Source organism: Saimiri boliviensis, chromosome 2 (assembly GCF_048565385.1).
Source record: "Saimiri boliviensis isolate mSaiBol1 chromosome 2, mSaiBol1.pri, whole genome shotgun sequence".
Lineage (NCBI taxonomy): Eukaryota > Metazoa > Chordata > Mammalia > Primates > Cebidae > Saimiri > Saimiri boliviensis.
In genome coordinates, this window is record NC_133450.1 from 169,003,375 (window position 1) to 169,023,891 (window position 20,517).

The 20,517-nt window shown below is 34.5% G+C and overlaps 1 protein-coding gene across 15 annotated transcripts in view; it reads left to right on the forward strand.

The window, feature by feature from the left end:
- The window catches only part of CCDC171 (coiled-coil domain containing 171), a 545,371-nt gene that overhangs the window by 86,118 nt on the left and 438,736 nt on the right, over window positions 1–20,517 (forward strand). For all 15 annotated transcript variants that reach the window (XM_074394865.1, XM_074394866.1, XM_074394867.1 and 12 more), the window contains one exon: window positions 10,029–10,131. In XM_074394865.1, coding sequence (XP_074250966.1) covers window positions 10,029–10,131 — 103 coding nt within the window. The remainder of the gene's footprint in view (window positions 1–10,028; window positions 10,132–20,517) is intronic.

The following is a 20,517-nucleotide window of genomic DNA, read 5'->3' on the forward strand; positions in this document are numbered from 1 at the left end:
TCTGCCTATTATTTATGCTTTGAATTCTTAATTGTTGTTGACTGAAGAGAGAATGACTTATGAGGAAGATTTCCCTTTTGCTTTTGGAAATGAAATTGTTTTAATGACATCCCATGATTTTATGTACCCTAGTGTGTCTTTTCCACAGTTATATTTCTTTTGAGTGTAATAGTATCAGTGTTTTATAGACTATATATAGGAAACATAAATCACCTACAGGTAATTTTTCTTTCCCTTTGAGGTACCAGCTTGTTTTCTAGTTTAGGTTATGTTCATGGTCATTATTTGAGTCTTGGTCTTTATTTTCTCTGTTACATTGGAAAAGAACATTAAAGTCACTATCCTCGGTAGGTTTACTAGTAAGGTGAAGATGTTATTAATAAGATACAAAGACTTAAGGAAATTTTGAAACTTAGAGATAACTTTGTGTTAGTACGGCATAGCTTTTTGCTGTATCCTGGGCTGGTTACAGCGGCAGAGCTGTTAGAGGCTTTAGAGATCATCTAGCCCAGGATACAGAATGTGCTAATAAACCAGTTGGAAAGTAATAGCTCCCCTGTTTCAAGAGACATAATATATAAATATAGAACATAATTTTAGAAAAATCTAAAACTGTTATGTTATCTTTTGTGTGTATTTAATAAATATAAACCCAGCCAACTTTAATTGTACTTTTATTTGTTTTATTTTTAATTGACACAAAATAATTGTGTTAAAACATATTTATAGGGTACATTGTGATGTTTTGATATATACAACATAAAGTGATCAGATCTGGGTAATTACTATGTTATCTCAAACATTTATCATTTCTTTGTATTCTGATTATACTTTTATATTAATGAATTACTTCTATTCAATGTATAGATTTAAAAGATATGATTAATAAATTAATGGTATATAATGACTATTTTGAATGTCATAGAATTAGTAAAATTTCAACAGGACATTTAAGGACTTAACAAATTTATTTTCATGTTTGAAATAAATGTGAACATGAGATGTGAACACAGAATATGAAACTTGACAATTTGACTATCAATAGTTTTGATTAGAAATTGAGCTTTTAGTTTCAAAATCTATGAATTTAATAATGACTTAATCAACTACTAAATAAAACTGATTTCTAGTTTAAGCTGCTAAGTGATCATGCTTATTAAAGTCCATCTGAGGCTCAACAGATCCAGTTGGATCTTTTAGACATTACTGTGAGTTTTTATATATCTGCCTCTCTTGAAGCAGGGGAGCTGTCATTTTCAAATTCGTATTATTAGAACTTGCTTTGTGCTTTCTGCAATGAAATTTTCTTAAGTCCATTATTTCTTGAGATTTGTTTTCTGCCACTCAGTAATATTTAGTTACAGCTCTAGGAGAGACTTTATATTGAAAAGGGAATTCTAGTTCTCGTGAGGTTTTGCTCAAAGAATGTTTTATTCTCTAAAGAACTTGTGATTGAAAATGGTCAAGTGTATATTTTTTCTCAGTACTTTAGGGGGCTTAACTGATTATATAATAATAATGATTGCTAGCATCAAATATGATTTTGCAAAGTGCTTTGATGGTTATACTTTGTGGTGAAGGTAATATTTCTTGATAATATTTTTACTTCCAATGAACTATTAGGTTTGCTTTAGAAGAACATGTTTCTGATTTTGTAGGAGGTTTCCAAAACTAATGGGCTAGCAAATATTCTATTCTGAATTTTTACTAAAAAAGGATTGATTCCTGTTTTTCACCAAGAATAAGAGTAGTATTTATACATGGGTGTTGTTTTTGCTAATATAAATATCACTTTCTGTTTCTTTTAGTGGCCCTTAAATTTTAATCCTAGTAAATAATTTATTGAGTACATGTCTTTGTGTATTTAAATATTCCTTTTGGGAATTTATGGTATAGGCATAAAGCTTTTGCATTAAGTTTTTTGAAATTTATTTCTATATAAGTTAGTAAATTTTGGTATTCCAAATCTCATTTTTAACCTGGGAAAAATAAAATGGTGTTGTATATGTATGTGTGTGAGAGAGACAGAGAGCACGAGATCAAGAGAGAAATCTTTGTATGTTTAGGCCCATATTCAGATTGAAAGGTAGCATCTGCTGAAAAATAAACAGATTGCTAAAGCTAAGTAAAGAAGGGTAACATTTCATTATGTGAGATAAGCAAGTGGGATCATGGAATACTGACATCCATGGAGGCAGCATGGGTAAACAAGGTGGTAGAGAACTAAGAGACTAGCTAGTTATCATTGATATGATTAGGGAAAAGCTGCTGATGGTAATGATAATGAAAGATACTCAGACCAAATTCTGTTTAGCTTAGCAAGCTCTCTTTGAGCCCATACAAATGCACTGTGCATATAATAGTAACTAGGTACAAGATATGATGAAAAGGTGAGCTGTGAGAGCAAAAGTATATGATGGAGATTCTAGGCTCTGATGCTTCCTTGTTTTTACTTAAAATTTCTACATAATTGTTTAACATATATTTAAATAAAAAACTTAAAAGTTTTGCTTGAGTTCAAAAATGTTCAGAAATTATAAGCACTATGTATTAGTTGCAAAAGTTCAAACTATGTTTAAAATACTTATTTCATTAAAAACACTCATTGATGAAAGGCTTTTTTTAAACCTGTTTGTTTTTCTATTATTTTTAACCTTATTAAAATTGTCCTTAATTGTTTTCCTTGTTATTTATGACTTGAGTCAATTTTTTTTTCATAATCAGCAAGGCCCCTTTACCAATTTTGAGGTATAAATATTTATATATCATTTTTATATGTTTCTTCAAGGGCTTACATTAGAAATTTTTATTTACATGCCTTTTCATTTGTGATACTCATGCTGAGTGAGCAAAAAAAATGAGGGATGAGGGTTTGAAGGATGATTAAAAAGAGATGATGATTATGAAACAGACAGAAAAGAATGACATGTTAGAGTAAGCCAGAAATGCTTTCAGTTCAGCAGTGTGAGAGGTATAGTATCCCAAGGTGCAAATAAAACTAGTTTGTTATCTCATTTTTCTTTCTGGTTAAAGATATTTTATAACTGTTAGAAGCAAATGCTTGTTCCTTGGTACCAAAAAGAAGAACTAGTGCTCAGACAAGGAATTTTCTCAGCAAGGCAATTTTACTTTTTGCAGAAGGGTGCTTCTTGGAAGCCTGATTGTCATGAGAGCACCCCAAACAAAGAAAAGCATAGATTTTTATCCCTGACACATTGAGTGCTTACTGCTGTCTCCTATCTCTGTTGGCTGGAGCTGGACTGCACAATCTAGACTCATCCTGATTGGCTAAAAACTTAAAACTTTCCTAAGTACATAAATGAGTGATGGAGAACAAAGAAAGGAAGGGGGTTGTTTATGGGAAACTAGGAGAATAATAACATTTCCAAATAAGGAAGAGGTTTAGACTGTAAGCTAGGAAATGCCTGGGCATGTTTGGACATGTCTGAGCAGGCTATAGGCCAGAACAAATAACTTGGTTAAAGTAAAAGGACATAGAATGTACTCATTCCCTTATTATATTTAAGTATATTTATATAGGGCTTAACAAAGAGTTATTAGCAAAAAGCAAGGAATCTTGAAGGAAGTTAGTTTTTAAAAGAAACTTATTTCTAACATTTATTCTTTAACAAAAATGGAAACTTTGAAGAGGAACTTTGTACATTTCACATAACCAATATTGACTCCTCTTTCATAATACATTAAGATTTGTCAGCTGTTCATGGTGGCTCATGCCTGTAATCCTAGCACTTTGAGAGGCCAAGCCAGGTGGATCACAAGGTCAGGAGTTCAAGACCAGCCTGGCCAACATGGGGAAACCCTGTCTCTACTAAAAATACAAAAATTAACTGGGCATGGTGGCAGATGCCTGTAAATCTTGGGAGGCTGAGGCAGGAGAATTATGAACCCAGGAGTTGGAGGTTGCAGTGAGCTGAGATCGTGCCATTGCACTCCAGCCAGGGTGACAGGGTGAGATTCCATCTCAAAAAAAAAAAAAAACAAATTTGTTAATCACAACATTTTTTGAACTTTCTTTGAATATTTTGATATTTTTAGTTGCCTGTCTACACTGGTTGTAGATTCATCTCATCATTACAGCATCTAAAGTAGTCCTTGGTTCATGGTGGGTCATGAGTAAATGTTCATCTAAACATCATCTGGTTAGCCAAAATAGCATTAAGGGACCTTTAATCCTAGGGCAACAAATACTGTATGTGAGTTTTGTTTGAGGCAAAGAAATGAGTCCTTTTATTCTACAATTCTTTTAAATTTCTGGGGATGTTTAGCATTATAGAGTTTGTTGTGTCAGTAATTTATCATTAACCTAAACTTATTCTTTATGTCACATGATAAAATATGTTAATAAAAAATTAGAAACAATACTTTACCTTCAGTTAGTACTTTGTTTTCATCTCAACAGTTTTGTTTATTTAGCTAATGAATTCTGTTTTTATTCTCAAATTCCTTGTATATTAACAGGCTGTTAAGAGAACTAGCAACTTTGGGAACAAAATTTAAATATAAGCATAGGCCAGATGTCATGGCTAATACCTATAATCCCAGCACTGTGAGAGGCTAAAGCAGGAGGACTGTTGAGCCCAGGAGTTTAAGACCAGCCTGAGCAACAAACATAGTGAGATTCTCATATCTACAAAAAAATTAGAAAATTAGCTGGATGTGGTGGCATGCACCTGTAGTTCTAGCTACTTGGGAGGCTGAGATGGGAGGATTGCTTGAGCCTGGGAGGTTGAGGCTACAGTAAGCCATGATTATGCCAATGTGCTCCAGCCTGGGGCACAAAGTGAGACCCTGTCTCAATAAATAAATAAATAAATAAATAAATAAATAAAATCACAATTCATCACTTAGAAAACGTAACAAAACCCTGATACGCTCACTGTATGAATGAGGAGTGGAAGCTTCATTAATAAAACTGAAACAATTTGTTAGAAAAAAATCTTGTCAACTGTAGAACAAGTTCATGATGTAATTATTAAATATAGGCTAACTTTTTAATGGCTATATTATTTATAAGACTATTAGCCAGATATCTCTGTAGAATGATTTAAAAATTATATTAATAATTATAAATGTAATAGTAATTTTCAGGTAGATGAACATCTTTTTAAGCCTGATGAGTAAGTAAATCTCTTCTTTGTTCTTTGAAAAATTTTACACTATTCAATCTTTTCTGCCAATTTGACCTTAATTTTGATAACAGTGTGAAAATATTAGCTCATATTTTAGTCAAGATTGAGCCCTATATTTGAAAGAGAATTGTTGTTGAACTAAGAGTTGAATCGAATCTTTATATTAAGCTCACTCCAAGTATGCAGTTTATCTGGCTTTCTATACATATATTCCTGTAAATGTTTATACTGTGATATTGATGGGGACTTCACTTCAGTCAGCTGGCATAATAAAAAGAACGTGAATTTTGGAGGCATATTGATCTGCGTTTTAATCCCAGGCCTATCTCATTTTAGTTGTGTGACTTTAGTGATATTCTTTGTCTGGATCCATTTGCCCATTTGTAAAATGGTGCTAACAGTCTCTGTCATGCAGGGTTTTTGACAAGCATTAAAGATATTAAATGTTTCAAAATAGCAGAGGATGGAAAAAAAAATACCATGCACCTGATTAAAAAAAAGAACCGGAGTGAATATACTGATGACAGACAAAATAGACTTTAGAATAAAAATGTTACTGGAGATAAAGAGGGACATCTCATATTGTTAAAAGGGAAAATCCACCAGAAAAATCTAACAATTGTAAACAGGTATACAACTAACAACAGATCTCCAAACTGTTTGAAGCAAAACCTGACATTATTGAAGGGAGAAATAGACAACAACAATATTTGGGGACTTCAGTACTCCACTTTCAGTAATGGGTAGAATGAGGAAGAATATCAACAAATAAATAGAAGACTCAACAGTACTGTAAACAAATTAGACCTTACATATATCTGTAGAACACCACACCCATTAGCAAGAGAACACACATTCTTCTGAAGTGTACATGAAATATTCTTGTGGATAGATCATATGCTAGGCCATGAAATGAGCCTCAATGAATTTAAAAGGATTGAAATCATACTAAGTATCTTCTCTGACCATAATGAAATTATATTAGAAATTAATAACGGAAGACAACAGAGGAAATATTTACAAATATGTGAAAATTAGATAACACACTCCTAAATAGCCAATGAGTCTGGAAGAAATCATAAGGGAATTAGAAAACACTTTTGAGATGAGTGAAATAAAAAGACAAAATACCAAACTTTGTAGGATGCAGCTAACATTATGCTTAAGAGGGAAACTTATAATCATCTATATTAAAAAAAAATAGTGGAGCATGGTGGTGCAAATCTGTAGTCACAGCTACTTGGAAGGCTGAGGTGGGAGGATTTCTTGAGTCCAAGAGTTTGAGACCAGCCTGGGCAACATAGTGAAACCCCTGTCTTAAAAAAAAAAATCCTCAAATCAATAACCTAACATTTCACTGTAAGAAATGAAAAAAGGAGCAAACTAAACCCCAAACAAGTAGAAGAATAGAAACAGTAAAGACTAACAAGGAAATAAAAAAATAGAGAAAATCAATGAAATCAAAAGATGATTCTTTGAAAAGATAACTAAATTCATAACACTTAGCTACACTCATCAAAAAAAAGAGAAGAGATTCAAATTACTGAAATCATGAACGAAAGGGGAAATAACTACAGACCATGCAGAAATGGAAATAATTGTAAGAGAATACTATGAAAAACTGTATGCCAATAAGTCAGATAATTTAAAATGGACAAATTTCTAGAAAGACACAAATTACCAAAACTGGTTAAGAAGAAACAGAAAATCAGTGCTGTAGCACGGTGTCTTAGAATATCAAATACAAAATAAAAAAAATCAAAAGAGATTGAATTAGTAATCAAAAAACTTTCACAAAGAAAAGCTCAGGCCTAGATAGCTTTACTGATAAATGCATTAAAATGTTTAAGAACAGTTACCACCAATTCTTCATAATTCTTGCAAAAATAGAAGAGGAGATAACACTTCCCATATCATTCTGTGAAGTCAGTATTATTACCTTGATACAAAAGCCAAATATACCAAAAGCAAAGAAAACTATGGACTAATATTCCTTTTGAATATAGATGCCAAAATTCTGAAAACTGTACTAGCAAGCAATCCAGCAAGATATGAAAGAGATATTACACCATGATAAAGTAGGATTTATCTCAGGAATGTAATACTGGTTTAACTCCTGAAAATCAACTAATGTGATAAATTACAGAAGCCAGATGATTATCTCAATAAACACAGAAAAATATCTGATAAAATGCAGCATCCTTTTATGGTAAAAATGCTCAACAAACTAACAATAGAAGGAAACCTCCTACTCAACGTGATGAAGAGCATCTATGGAAAACCTACATCTGACATCACAGTTAATGGTGAAAGACTTAATACTTTCACCATAAGATCAGGAATAAGACAAGGATGTACACTTTCACCATGTCTGCTCAACATTTTACTGGAGGTTTTAGCCAATGGCAATAGCCAAGAAGAAGAAATAAAAGGCATCAGTTTTGGAAAGGAAGAAGTAAATTACCTTTTTGCAGATGACATAATCCTGTATAAATTAGAAAATCCTAAGGAATCTACACATACAGAGAAAATTATTAGAGCTAATAAATGAGTTTAGCAGAGTTGTAGGATACAATGCATGGTCAACTTAGGAAAGCAGTTGTATTTCTGTAACTAGCAATGAGCAATCCAAAAATGAAATTAAGGAAACAATTCTGTTGACAATAAAATAATAAAGAATGTAATTCTTAAGAATAATTTGACGAAAGAAGCATAAAACTTGTCTTTTGAAAACTGCAATTTATCATGGAAAGAAATTAAACAAGGTCAAAACAAATGGAAAAATATCTCATGTTCATGTAAGACTTAATACTGGTAAGATGTTAGTACTCCCTAGATTGATGGTTTAATGTAATCTCTATCAAAATCTCAGTTGACTTTTTGGAAGACAGCTATGCTTACCACTGTACCACCACTGAACTTTTAGTTGGCTTTTTGCAGAAATTAACAAGCAGATTCTAAAATACATATGGAAATAAAAAAAAAGTCTGTGTGGATGAATCCTAACAGATTTTTCTGTTGATAATATGCTATAATTAATTTAACTACTTAACACTTATTTTAGAAACTAGGTATTTCCTAGGGGAAACACTGGGAATACACTGGTGAGGACAAAAAAAAGAGACATTTACTCCCTTCATGGACCTTAAGTTCTATGAGATGGACACATTAATGAAAGACCAACTCAAATAAAAGTGAATCATAATTGTGATAAGTGCTGGGATGAATGTGATAGAGAATTGATATAGTCAGGGAGGTAAAGGACAGTTTTTCTGAGAAAGTGATAATTGAGCTGACATCTAACCAAAGTGATTAATTTTACATATTTTACAGATGTAAGTTTGTCATACAATATCTATTCTTCCATTTTTTTCTGTATCTATCGATATACCTTTCACATCGACTTTTAAATGTACTTAAGTTTCTCATATATTAAACAAAAACAAAATGCTTCTCTGACCTTTCCCTGCTTTCCAACTACTACCCTTTATCTCACCTTCCTTCTTACCAAGAAAGAGTTGTCTAAACTTCCTGTTTCTAGTTATACATCTCTCACTCAAGAAAAAAATTCAGGCTTACTCCTTCTTTAACCTAGTCCAGTCTATGTTATAATTATTGTAACACAGTGAAACATTTCACTCAGGTCACCAATGACTTCCAAACCCAGGAGACACTTTTTAGTCTCCATTTTGCTTCACTATTCTGTTATATTGGGCATGATTGACAGCTCTCTTCTTGAACTTCTTGAAATGTTCCCTTATCTTGATTTTCATGACATTATTCCCCTTCTGTTTTTCTTCTTCTTTTTTTAGTTTTCTTTGCTGACTTCTTTTCTAGTTATTAAATTGCTGGAGTTCCTTAAGTCTTGTCCTAGGCTCTTTTCATTTCCCATCAAACACTTTAAGGCAAGTTTCAGATGTTATCTATAGATGATTCCCAAACCTATAGCTGACCCTGCTTCTAAGATGTATACTAATTATATTCAGCCACCTCCCATACTTTTCTACTTTATTTGTCATTTGTTTATTCAGATATATTTATTTGCAACCCGTTATTTGACAGTCATTGTGCTAGTGCAGAGTGTCTTATGTATCTATAATGAAATATGATTAAAACAATTCATAATTGATATCTCCTGCCAAAAACAAGCAAGCGAGTAAACAAACAAAAATAGCCAAAATAAGGCCCTCTTTCCCGTCATTGTTCTGATTCAGCTATTGAAATCCATCCAGTTCATCTAACTTAAAACCTTGGGATCAGTCTCAACTCTTCTTTTTCTGAGTACTTCCCTTTTCCACATCCAATCCAATCCAGTTCAATGCGTTCTAACCTATTGCAATTTTACTAAAGTGTGGTTATTCTACCTTCTAAGTCTCTGACCAGTGTTCCATTCTTTACCCCTGCTTCCCCTTTCACTGTTAATAAAGCTACTGTCACTTGACTGCTGCAGTAACTTCAAATTGGTTTTAACTGTCTTCACTTTTGACTGCCACTTGGCGACTTGCCATATGACTGCAGTCATGATTTTTAAAGTGTTTCATAATTCCTCTGTCTCAGTTTTCTTATCTGTAAAATTGAGATAAGAATAGCCTTTCCATCATAGGGTTATTGTAAGGATAAAATGAATTATTATATATAAAATACTTAGAACAGTGCTAGGCACTAAGTCCTCAGTAAATTGTTAATAATACCTTGTACACTGTTATATTAAGCCAAGTAAAAGGTATGATTAAGAGAGAAAGATGGTTTATTAATAATAGATTTGAATGGAATCGTTATCTTGTTTATACTTAATTGTGTTATATATGTTCACACTAAAAACCTGCAGCTCTTTTAATACGTGATCTTATTATGTGTAATTTTTTTCATAATTAAAAGGCTAAGAAGCACCAGGCCTTCCTGGTAGAGACATGTGAAAATAACGTGAAAGAATTGGAATCGATCTTGGACAGCTTTACTGTGTCGGGCCAGTGGACATCAGGTTAGTTGAAGGTATAAAATGACAGATGCATCTGTCAATGTTCCAAAGTCACTACATTTTGGGAATTCTGCAGATGCCTCTTATAGTCCCTCATCTCAACATGTTTTGATTTGATGACATGATAAGAGCAGTTCTCACAGCAGTTAGTTGGCCTAGCTGGCTGAGAAAGGGTGACGGAATGTGGACCTGCTGTTGTCCTCCCAGAACTTGATTTACAAGTGTTGGGGTCTGTGTGATTGGACAGACAAGGGCTCACTTGCTGTGTTCTGAATCCAACTGAGAAAAAAGTCCTTACAGTATACCTGCAAGGGGAACAGATGTTTCGATCAAACTGAGCCAAATTCTGAGGCAACCTTCAGCAACTTAAAGGTCATGCATTTAAAAGGTTATGTAGGACACAGGCTGTAGCATAGTGCATGTTCTATACTTTCCAAGCCGGTTTTCTAAGCTGGATTTCGTTTCATACTATCATATACATATACTGTCCAGATAAGAATGCTTAGGTAAAATATTTTAGTTGTAGTTTTAGCCCACTTCATATGATAAAGAGCTATAGAATTATATATTAATTAGGTAGACATATTTTGAGAACTAGCAAAAGCAATGATTGGCTAATGAATTCTGTTCACTATTTCCACTTTCTTGGTGTTTTGTGTATATGTTATTATGTGTGTTATAGTAGCTTTGACATAAATACTTTTACTTTTCTACCTCAGTTTTCTTTCGTCATTTGTTCATTGAAATATATTTATTTGCGACCAGTTATTTGATAGGCATTGTGCTGGTGCAGAGTATCTTATGTATCTCTAATGGAATATGATTAAAACAGAATTCATGATTGACACCTCCTGCCAAAAACAAGCAAGCGTGTAAATAAACAAAAATAGCCAAAAAAGGCCCTCTCTCCTGTCATTGTTCTGATTCAACTACTGAAATCCATGTCAGCTTTGAATTATTTGGTAGTCTTCTAACACATAGTTCTGTTCTTCAAAAGACACATAAAATTAAATTTCTGACTCTTAAAAATTGAGCTGCAGGATTTTAAAAAAAATTCTTTTTAAAATAATCTAACAGCAATTTGGCAAATAAGTTCTTTAGAGAGCTTGTAAGTTCAGGAAGTTTGTTGTCCTTGAAAACTTGGAAGGACCTCATTAAGGCTCATATTTTCCCTTGTGGATCTGTAGATTTCTCAGTTGGTAAGCTGATAGAAATGTAGTGTGCTTTGCTATTGTCTATGTTTTAAGTCCCTGTGTTTTTAGCTTTTATGAAATTAATGTGTAACTATCTTTGTTTTTATTTCAACTTTTCCCGAAAGCATTAGTGTTCATAATTTGTTATCATGGACAAATCAAAGGATATAAAAGTGTCACAAAAGTAGATATAGGTTTCCAGTTTCAATTATATTTATTACAGCTTTGGAGGAGAAAATTTTCCTTTGCACTGGTATGTTTTTATTATTGAGATGTATCAGTGCTGTTTAATGGTATTAGGATCTTTACAAATTATTAAATATTGTCACAGTATATCATATGCCTCAATATTATTTTAAATATTTCTTCAGAGTTGAATTACAAAAGCTAAGAATAATGTGATCATGTCTCCTTTGAGTTTTCAAGTAAAACAGTTGGTAACAAAGCAACTTATAAGTTATTACTAAGCCTACAGTGTTTTCTATTAAAATTTTTTATTTTTATTCTTATCTTAGTAACCATCCTTTTTATCTTCCTAATTTTCTGTACGGATGCGTACTTTGTATATTACAGGGAATGTGTTCCTGGAAAGGACTGCACTGAATTAGTGATTTTTGGATTGTGACAGAGTGGTGACGTTTACATCTTGTGCTGGTTTTTCTCTCTTTTAAACCTTTCTCCCCTCACTGATCCCTTCTCCTCTGCTCTCTGTTTCTCTGTGTGCCTTGGGAGGCTGACTTCTGTGGATCTGGGTTACTTTGCCTTCTGGCTTCTGATTGGGTTTGGACAGTAGGTGCACCCATAGGAGATTAAGGGGGTGAGAGAAGACAGCAGTCAAGATATTTATTTCCTCTGCTCCATTGCATTTTTGGTAGTGGCTTAATTTTTCAACAACCGCAGTGCCTGTCGGGAGGATCCTCTTTTCATGACTGTGGCTCTTGATGAGCTATGGTGACATTCTCTCCACTTGACCTTTTAAGCTAAGGCATTATATTCGTTTTCCACTCTTGTTTGCTCTTGGTACCTCATCATACCTATTTGGGTTTGTTAACCTGTACACATTTCTATAGTCTCTTCGTTAAATTCTCTTGCTGATGACCTCTTATTTAATTTACATCCTGATTGATTTGCATACCTGCTTGGGACCTGGTTTCATTCCTATTCTTGGCTTGCATTAAAACAGCTCTGTGTCTTTATAATGGACTCCCTTTCTGCTCAGATGGAGTTTTTGTTACATAAGCAAGGAAGTGAGTCACAAATTTTTTGGCTTCCCAGTGTGTATAAATGTTATGTATATACTATACTGTAGTCCATTAAGTTGTGGTAGGATTATTTCTTAAAAAATGCACATACCTTAATTAAAAAATACATTATTGGCAAAAAGTGCTAATAATCATCTGAGCCTTCAGCAAATCATAATCTTTTTGCTGGTGGAGAGTCTTGGCTTGATGTTGATGGCTACTGACTGATCAGGGTGGTGGTGGCTGAAGGTTGGGTTAACTGTGGCAATTTCTTTTTGTTACCTAAAAAATGAGTACATAATAATTTTGCATATTTATATACAGATTTATGGGAAACATGTAGTATTTTGATACATTCATAAAATATGTGTAATCATCAAATCAGGGTATTTAAGATAGTGCTCACCTTGAACATTTGTCATTTCTTTCTATTGGGAACACTTAAATCTTCTGGCTATTTTGAAATATAAAATACATTGTTGTTAACTGTAGTCACCCTACTGTGCTATTGAACTCTAGAACTTATTCATTCTATCTAACTGTATGTTTATACCCATTAATCTACCTCTCTTCAATACCACCGCCCACACTGCCACTAGTAATCACTGTTCTACTCTCTACCTCTGTGAGATCCACTTTTTTAGCTCTCACATGTGAGTAAGAACATAGGATATTTGTCTTTCAGTGCCTGGCTTATTTAATTTAACATAATGACCTCCAGTTTTATTTATGTTGCTACAAGTGACAGGATTTTATTCTTTTTTATGGGTAGATAGTATTCTATTGTGTGTGTGTATGTACATGTATATGTATACATACACACACACATCACATACTCTCTCTCTTTTTTTTTAGACACCATATGTTGCTGTGTTGCTCAGGATAGCTTTGAACTCCTGGGCTCAAACAGTCCTGCTGCCTCAGCCTCCCAAGTAGCTAGGACTTTAGGTATGGTAGCATCTGGTTTATACCATATTTTCTTTATCCATTTGTCCAGTGTTGGACACTTAGGTTGATTCTGTATCTTGGTTATTGTGAATAGTACTCTAATACATATGACGATGCAGGTATCCCTTTGATACAATGATTTTCTTTCCTTTGGATAAGTATCAGTAGTGGGATTGCTGGATCATATGATAGCTTTAATTTTAGTATTTTTTTTTTTTTTAAAGGAGATAGAATCTTGGGATGTTGCCCAGGCTAGTCTTGAACTCTTGGTCTCAAGCAGTCTCCACACTATTTTTCATAATAGCTGTACTAATTTACATTCCATCAACAGTGTGTAAGAGTTCTCTTTTCTCCACATTCTGTCCATCATTTGTTATTTTTTTCTTTTGTCTTTTTGCTACTGGCCATTCTAACTGTGGTGAGATGATATCACATTGTGCTTTTGATTTGCATTTCCCTGATTTGTGATGTTGAGCATTTTAAAATATACTTGTTGGCCATTTGTATGTCTTCTTTTGAGAAATGCCTACATATGTCCTTTGCCTACTTTTTGTTGGGATCACTTGGGTGTTTTTTTACTCTTGAGTTGTTTGTGTTCCTTGTATATTCTGCATGTTAGTCCCTGTTTGATGAATAGTTTATAAATATTTTCTCCCATTTTATAGGTTTTCTCTTCACTTTGTTGGGCAGAAGCTGTATAGTTTAATATAGTCCCTTGGTTTATATTTGTTTTTGTTGCCTGTGCTTTTGAGGTTTTAGCCATAAAATCTTTGCCTAGATCAGTGTCCTGAAGGATTTCCCATGTTTTTTTCTATTAGTTTTATAGTTTCAAGTCTAATGTTTGAGTCTTTAATCCATCTTTAGTTGATTTTTTAATACAGTAAGAGATAGGGGTCTACTTTCATTCTTCTACATGTGGATATAATTTCTTAAGATGACAGTGATGAAGTTTGCTGCATCTGTTGACTCTTCCTTTCATGAGAGATTTCTCTATACCATGTGATGCCTTTTGATTACATTCATGTAATATCCTAAATCCTTTGTTGTCATTTTATAATGAACCCCTGAAAGTCATCCACAAAGATTGGGATCAACTTCCAAATTCCTGTTAATGTTGACATTTTGACCTACTCCCATGAATCACAGATGTTTCTAATGGCACCTGAAATGGTGAATTCTTTTCAGAAGTTTTCAGTATAATCTGCCCAAATCCATTAGAGGAATCACTGTCTATGGCAGCTATAGCCTTATGAAATGTATTTCTTAAATAATAAGACTTGAAAGTAAAAATTACTTCTAGATCCATGGGCTACAGAATGGATATTGTGTTACCAGGCATGAAAACAACATTAATCTCCTTATACATTTCAGAGCTCTTGGGTGACCAAGTACATTCTCAGTGAACAATAATATTTTGAAAGGAATCTTTTTTGAGTAGTAGGTCTCAACAGTGGACTTAAAATATTCAGTTAAACATTCTGTAAAGAGATGAGCTGTCATCCATATGAACTGTTTCAACTTGTCATCCAAGTTGAAGCCAATGCTCATTTACCATTTGAAAATCTCACAGCTCTTAAGAATTATGCTGTATCTATTCTATCTGTGCCCTAGTAGCTGGTAATGTAGCTGGTGAGTTTAAGTTCAAGCCAATGCTCATTTACTATTCAAAAAATCCTAGGACCCTTAAGAATTATGCTGTATCTACCCTGCCTGTGCTCTAGAAATGCTTTATAAATGCATAGGCAGAGTGATATGGCATAATTCTTAATGGCCCTAGTATTTTTTTGAATGGCAAATGAGCACTGGCTTCAATTTAAACTCACCAGCTACATTGGCTCCTAACAAGAGTCCAGCCTGTCCTTTGAAGCCTTAAAGCCAGGCAGTGACTTCTCCTCTCTAGCTATGAAAGTCCGAGGTGACATTTTCCAAAAAAGGCTGTTTTGTCTACACTGAAAATCTGTTGTTTAGTGTTGCTCCCTGCATTGGTGATTTTAGCTAGATCTTGCGGATAACTTGCTGCAGCTTCTGCATCAACATTTACTGTTTGACATTACACTTTTATGTTATCCAGAAGGCATCTTTCCTTTAACTTCATAAACCAATCTCTCTTAGCTTTCACCTTTTCTTCTGCAGTTTCCTCACCTCCCTCAGCCTTCATTAAATTAGAGAGTTAGGGCCTTGCTTTTAAGTAGACTTTGGCTTAAGGGAATATTGTGGCTAGTTTGATCTGGGCAGACCATTACAACATTCTCCATGGCAGTAATAAGGCTGATTGTCTTTCTTGTCATTCACATGTTCACTGGAGTAGCACAAATGTGAACTAGAAACCTTCTAGAAAGGTGAATCCTTGTTTATACCCATTAACATACTTCTCTTCATTACCATGCCACCACCAGCCTCTCGTAACCATAATTCTTCTCTCTACCTCTATGACATCATTTTTTTTTCAACTTTCACATATGAATGAGAACATGCAGTATTTGTCTTTCTGTGCCTGGCTTATTTCATTTAACATAATGTTCTCCAGTTTAATCCATGTTGTCGCAAATGACAGAATTCGTTTTTTATGGGTGAATAACATTTCAATGTATCTTAAAAATATATACCACTTAAAAATTAATTTATCCATTGATGGACACTTAGATGAATTCTGTATTTTGGCTGTTGTGAATAGGACTACAAATAACATGGAATTGAAGATGTCTCTTTGAGATACTGATTTCATTGCTTTTGGATACATACTCAGCAATGGGATTGCTGGATCATATGCTAGTTCTATTTTTGGTTTTTTGAGAAAACTTCATACTAGAGCATATGACCTTTATCAGTTAAAGTCACCATCTTCTATGGGCATAGTTTGTGGTGTCCCAAAACAATGACAATAGTAACATCAAAGATTACTGATCATCAATCACCATAATATATATATAATAGTAATGAAAAAGTTTGAAATACTGCAAGAATTACCAACATATGACATGGAGACACAAAGCAAGCACATGGTGTTGGGAAAAATGGTACCGATAGACTTGCTCAAGGCAGGTTGCCACAAACCTGCAATTTCTAAAGATTGTAATACCTGTGAAGTGCAGTAGAATGAAGTGCAATAAAACAAGGTATGCAAGGTATGCTAGAATAGCTTTGAGGGAAACGTTTACTTTAAATAGTGACATTTGTGTGTGTGTGTGTGTGTGTGTGTGTGTGTGTGTGTGTGTTGGTAGCACATTCTTACAATTTGTAACAAAATTAATTCAGTAGCCAAGTGTTAGGTGTGCACATATGGTCCCAGATACTCCTGAGGCTGAGAAAGAAGGATTACTTGAGCCTAGGAGTTCAAGTCCAGACTGGGCAACATAGCAAGATCTCATCATTAACAAATGAGTAAATAAATAATTAATTCTGTTACCTTGGGAAGAATTTTCCAGAGATCTTCTCTTTTGTGGCTATGGCAAGAAGGCAATGGTGCTTTACCTCCTTTTGCTGTCTCGACATATCTTTCAGTTTAATACATACTCTGTATCTAACCTCTATTTCAGGAAAAGTAATCCATGGTAGAAATTTATAGGGATAGTAGCAAAATTGTTTTTTGGTCTTACTTTTCAAAATGAAATGAATGAAAACTATTTTCTTGAATTAGTTTAGAGCCGGCAGTAATTCTCGGTTTGAATTCCCTGTTTCCTTCAGATTTTGTAGTTTTCTACATTAAGAAACTTTCTGATGCAAGTGTCCCACCAATTTATATTCAGGTAGCAGTTAAGCCAAATTTCAGTGAGTCCAAGACGTTCCAGAAGTTATTTACTGAGAGGATTTAACTTGATCTCCTCACCTGTGATCAGTGTAACAGTTTACATCTTGTTTCCTAATGCCTCTAACCTTGGCCTTTGTGACTAATGGGTATCTCTGCTTCCATCTTTGTTCCCCCTCAGTCTGTTTTCTCAGCAGCTATCAGAAGGACCATTTGTGAGCTTAAGTTACAAACTTTCAGGTATAGAGTAAATCCTGGGGATCTAATGTACAACATGGTGAGTATAGTTAAAAATACTAAATTAATGCTGTTTACTTAAAAATTGCTAAGAGAATAGATCTTAAGTATCCTTACAATACACACAGAAAACTAGGTGTGGTGAGGGATGTGTTAATTAACTTGGTTGTGGTAATCACTTCACAGTATATATGGGTATCAAATCATCGTGTTTTGCACCTTGAATATATATAATCTTTTGTGGTAATTATACATCCGTAAAGCTGGATGGAAACAGCATTAAAAAACCTAAATTACAGTGTGTCATTCCTTTGCTCTAAACCTTTTAGGATCCTGTGCTTTACTTAGAAGCCATAGTGGTATCAATGGCTTGCTTGTTTTTCATTGCCTCACCTCTCACTACTATCACCCTCCTTCCCTGTGTTTGGGACACTCTAGCCTTCTGCTGTTTCTTGAATACACCAAGCATGCTCTTGCCTTAGATGCCTTTGTATTGACCATTCCTTCTACCTGGAAAGCTTTTTAGCTAGTGTATCTGCATAGCTCTCTTTCTTATCGTCCTTAGGCCCATGCTCAGATCTCGCCTTCTCCATGAAGCTTGCTCTTTGCCCATTCCTGTGTTATTTGGGCTCACTACGTCTCTCCCTTGCATGCTCTACTTTTTTCTTCCATAGCACCCATTGCAGTTAAACATTTCTATCATACTATATGGAACATTTATTATTACATTTCAGTTCCATGAGGATGAGAATCTTTGTCCCCTTTAATCATTAGTGTGTTTTAAGCAGCTAAAATAATACTTGGCACAAAACAGTCACTCAAAAAGCATTTGTTGAATATGAATAAAAATATGAATGAATATCAGGTTGAAGGTCCATTTTACATTTTAAGTTTTGAGGTTATAAAGGTGACGATGGAATCTCTTTCTAAATTATAGCAGCTCTTTGGGTAGCTTCCATAAGGAGTCATCAGGAAGATTGAACTCCAGTGGAACAGATGTATAATCTTTCATGGATCATACAAAAGTCACCTTGATTGCCTCTACCATTAGGGACATTTATTTCGTATTTCTGCTTTCTACTGCCAACTAAAATTGAAGCACTACAGTTGCTCCTATCTTCTTTCTTTTCAGGTAGAAATTCTTACAGTAGGATGTGTGTGGGGAAATCCTTTTCTACTTTGAACCCGTATAGTTTGTCTTGTCTTGTCTTATCTTCTCTGTCTCTGTCTCTCTCTCTCTCTCTGTCTCTCTCTCTCTCTCTCTCTCTCTCTCTCTCTCTCTCTCTCTTCTCTCTCTCTCTCTCAGGCAGGGTCTCACTCTGTTGGTCAGGCTGGAGTGCAGTGGTTTGTCTTCTGGGCTCAAGTGATCTTCTCACCTCAGCTCCCAAGTAGCTGGGACTACAGCACATGCCACCACGCTTGGCTAAATTTTGTATTTTTTTGTGGAGATGAGGTTTCACCATGTTGCCTAGGCTGGTCTCAAACTCCTGAGTTTCAGCTATCCTCCCACCCCAGCCTCCCAAAGTGCTGGGATTACAGCCATTGTGCCCAGTCTCACGTACTATTTTTGCTGTGAGTATTTCTTCTTATACAGTTTCACCTATGCCTGAAGGTGTCAGCAAACATTAAGAATGCAACTTTTTCTTTTAGGATTCATGAAAGAAAGTCTTTCTTGTGGCTCAGTCTTGAATTTTTATTTTAGGATCGTTGACTTTCATGTTCACTGAGACTCTGACCTTCTTCAGCTTTACTTGAGGAAATCATTTGTAACACCCTAAATGTGTCCTTTTCCTTTCTACCTGGAGAGGCTGAAGGATCCCAGGAAATAAAAGCAGTAGGATTTGATTCCTTTAGGCATGTATATGTCACCTGGGAATTGGGCAGTCTCAGGGAGTACTCTTAGGAAACTCAAGGCAACAAGTTGGACTTTTCCTCCCCTCTCCTCCTTTACTTCTTTCATAAATATTGCCTACACCTAGTGTCCTCTTGAGAATTTTTAATTGTTCTTGTGAACCTTATAGCTGGTATCTTTTTAACTAGAGTCTCATGGGTGGCAGAGAAGCTGAGGATGGCTATAGATGAGCACCACACAGGTTTCCTTTGTTGTTATTTGCAGATTTCTTCTCTCTTGCTTCCCTTATCTCCTAATTCACTGAGGTTTACAAACCAAACTTGCCCCACTTCATTATACTCATAGTTTCAGTTTATGAAATCCAAGGGAGTTGCTTTACTGAGGATTCAACATTTTGTAATGACATCATTAATATATGCCAACGTACATTTTTTGACTTTTCTTAATGCAAAGAATGTTTGTAAATGTCAGAATATTTTGTTTCAGTCATATCTACTTTGGTTACAATTTGATAAAAATAGAAACTCATTTCTATTTTGTTTCATCTATTCAGATTATATTAAAGATAACTGATAGCTGGAATAAAGTGAGACTATGCCATTTAACATTGTGCTAATTGCTACTCATTTCCAACCATCTTTTGTAGTCTTCTTCTTCTCTTCTCTTTGGATTTTCTATCATCTTTTTATTTATACACTTTTGCTCTTCTTTACTTTCCAGTTACATTTCAACTTCATAGGCTTTCCTAGACTAAAAACATGCTATTATTATCCCACTCTTTCCTACTTTTTCTGGAGATGTGAATTTTAAATGACTGAACTGAAACAATTTATTGTGTTTCATCTTGTTAGCCTTATTCCCTTTAAGTTTTAAATTGTAGCAAGTATAATATTGTATAAAGAAAATATTCTGATAGTTTAAAAATACTGATTATTATTAGTGTTTATTGAGACGGAGTCTTGCTCTGTTGCCCAGGCTGAAGTGCAGTAGTGTGATCTTGGCTCACTGCCACCTCCATCTCCTGGATTTAAGCAATTCTCCAGCTTCAGCCTCCCAAATAACTGGGATTACAGACATCAGACTACACCAGGCTGATTTTTGTATTTTTAGTAGAGACGGGGTTTCACCATGTTGGCCAGGCTGGTCTCGAACTCCTGACCTCAGGTGATTCAC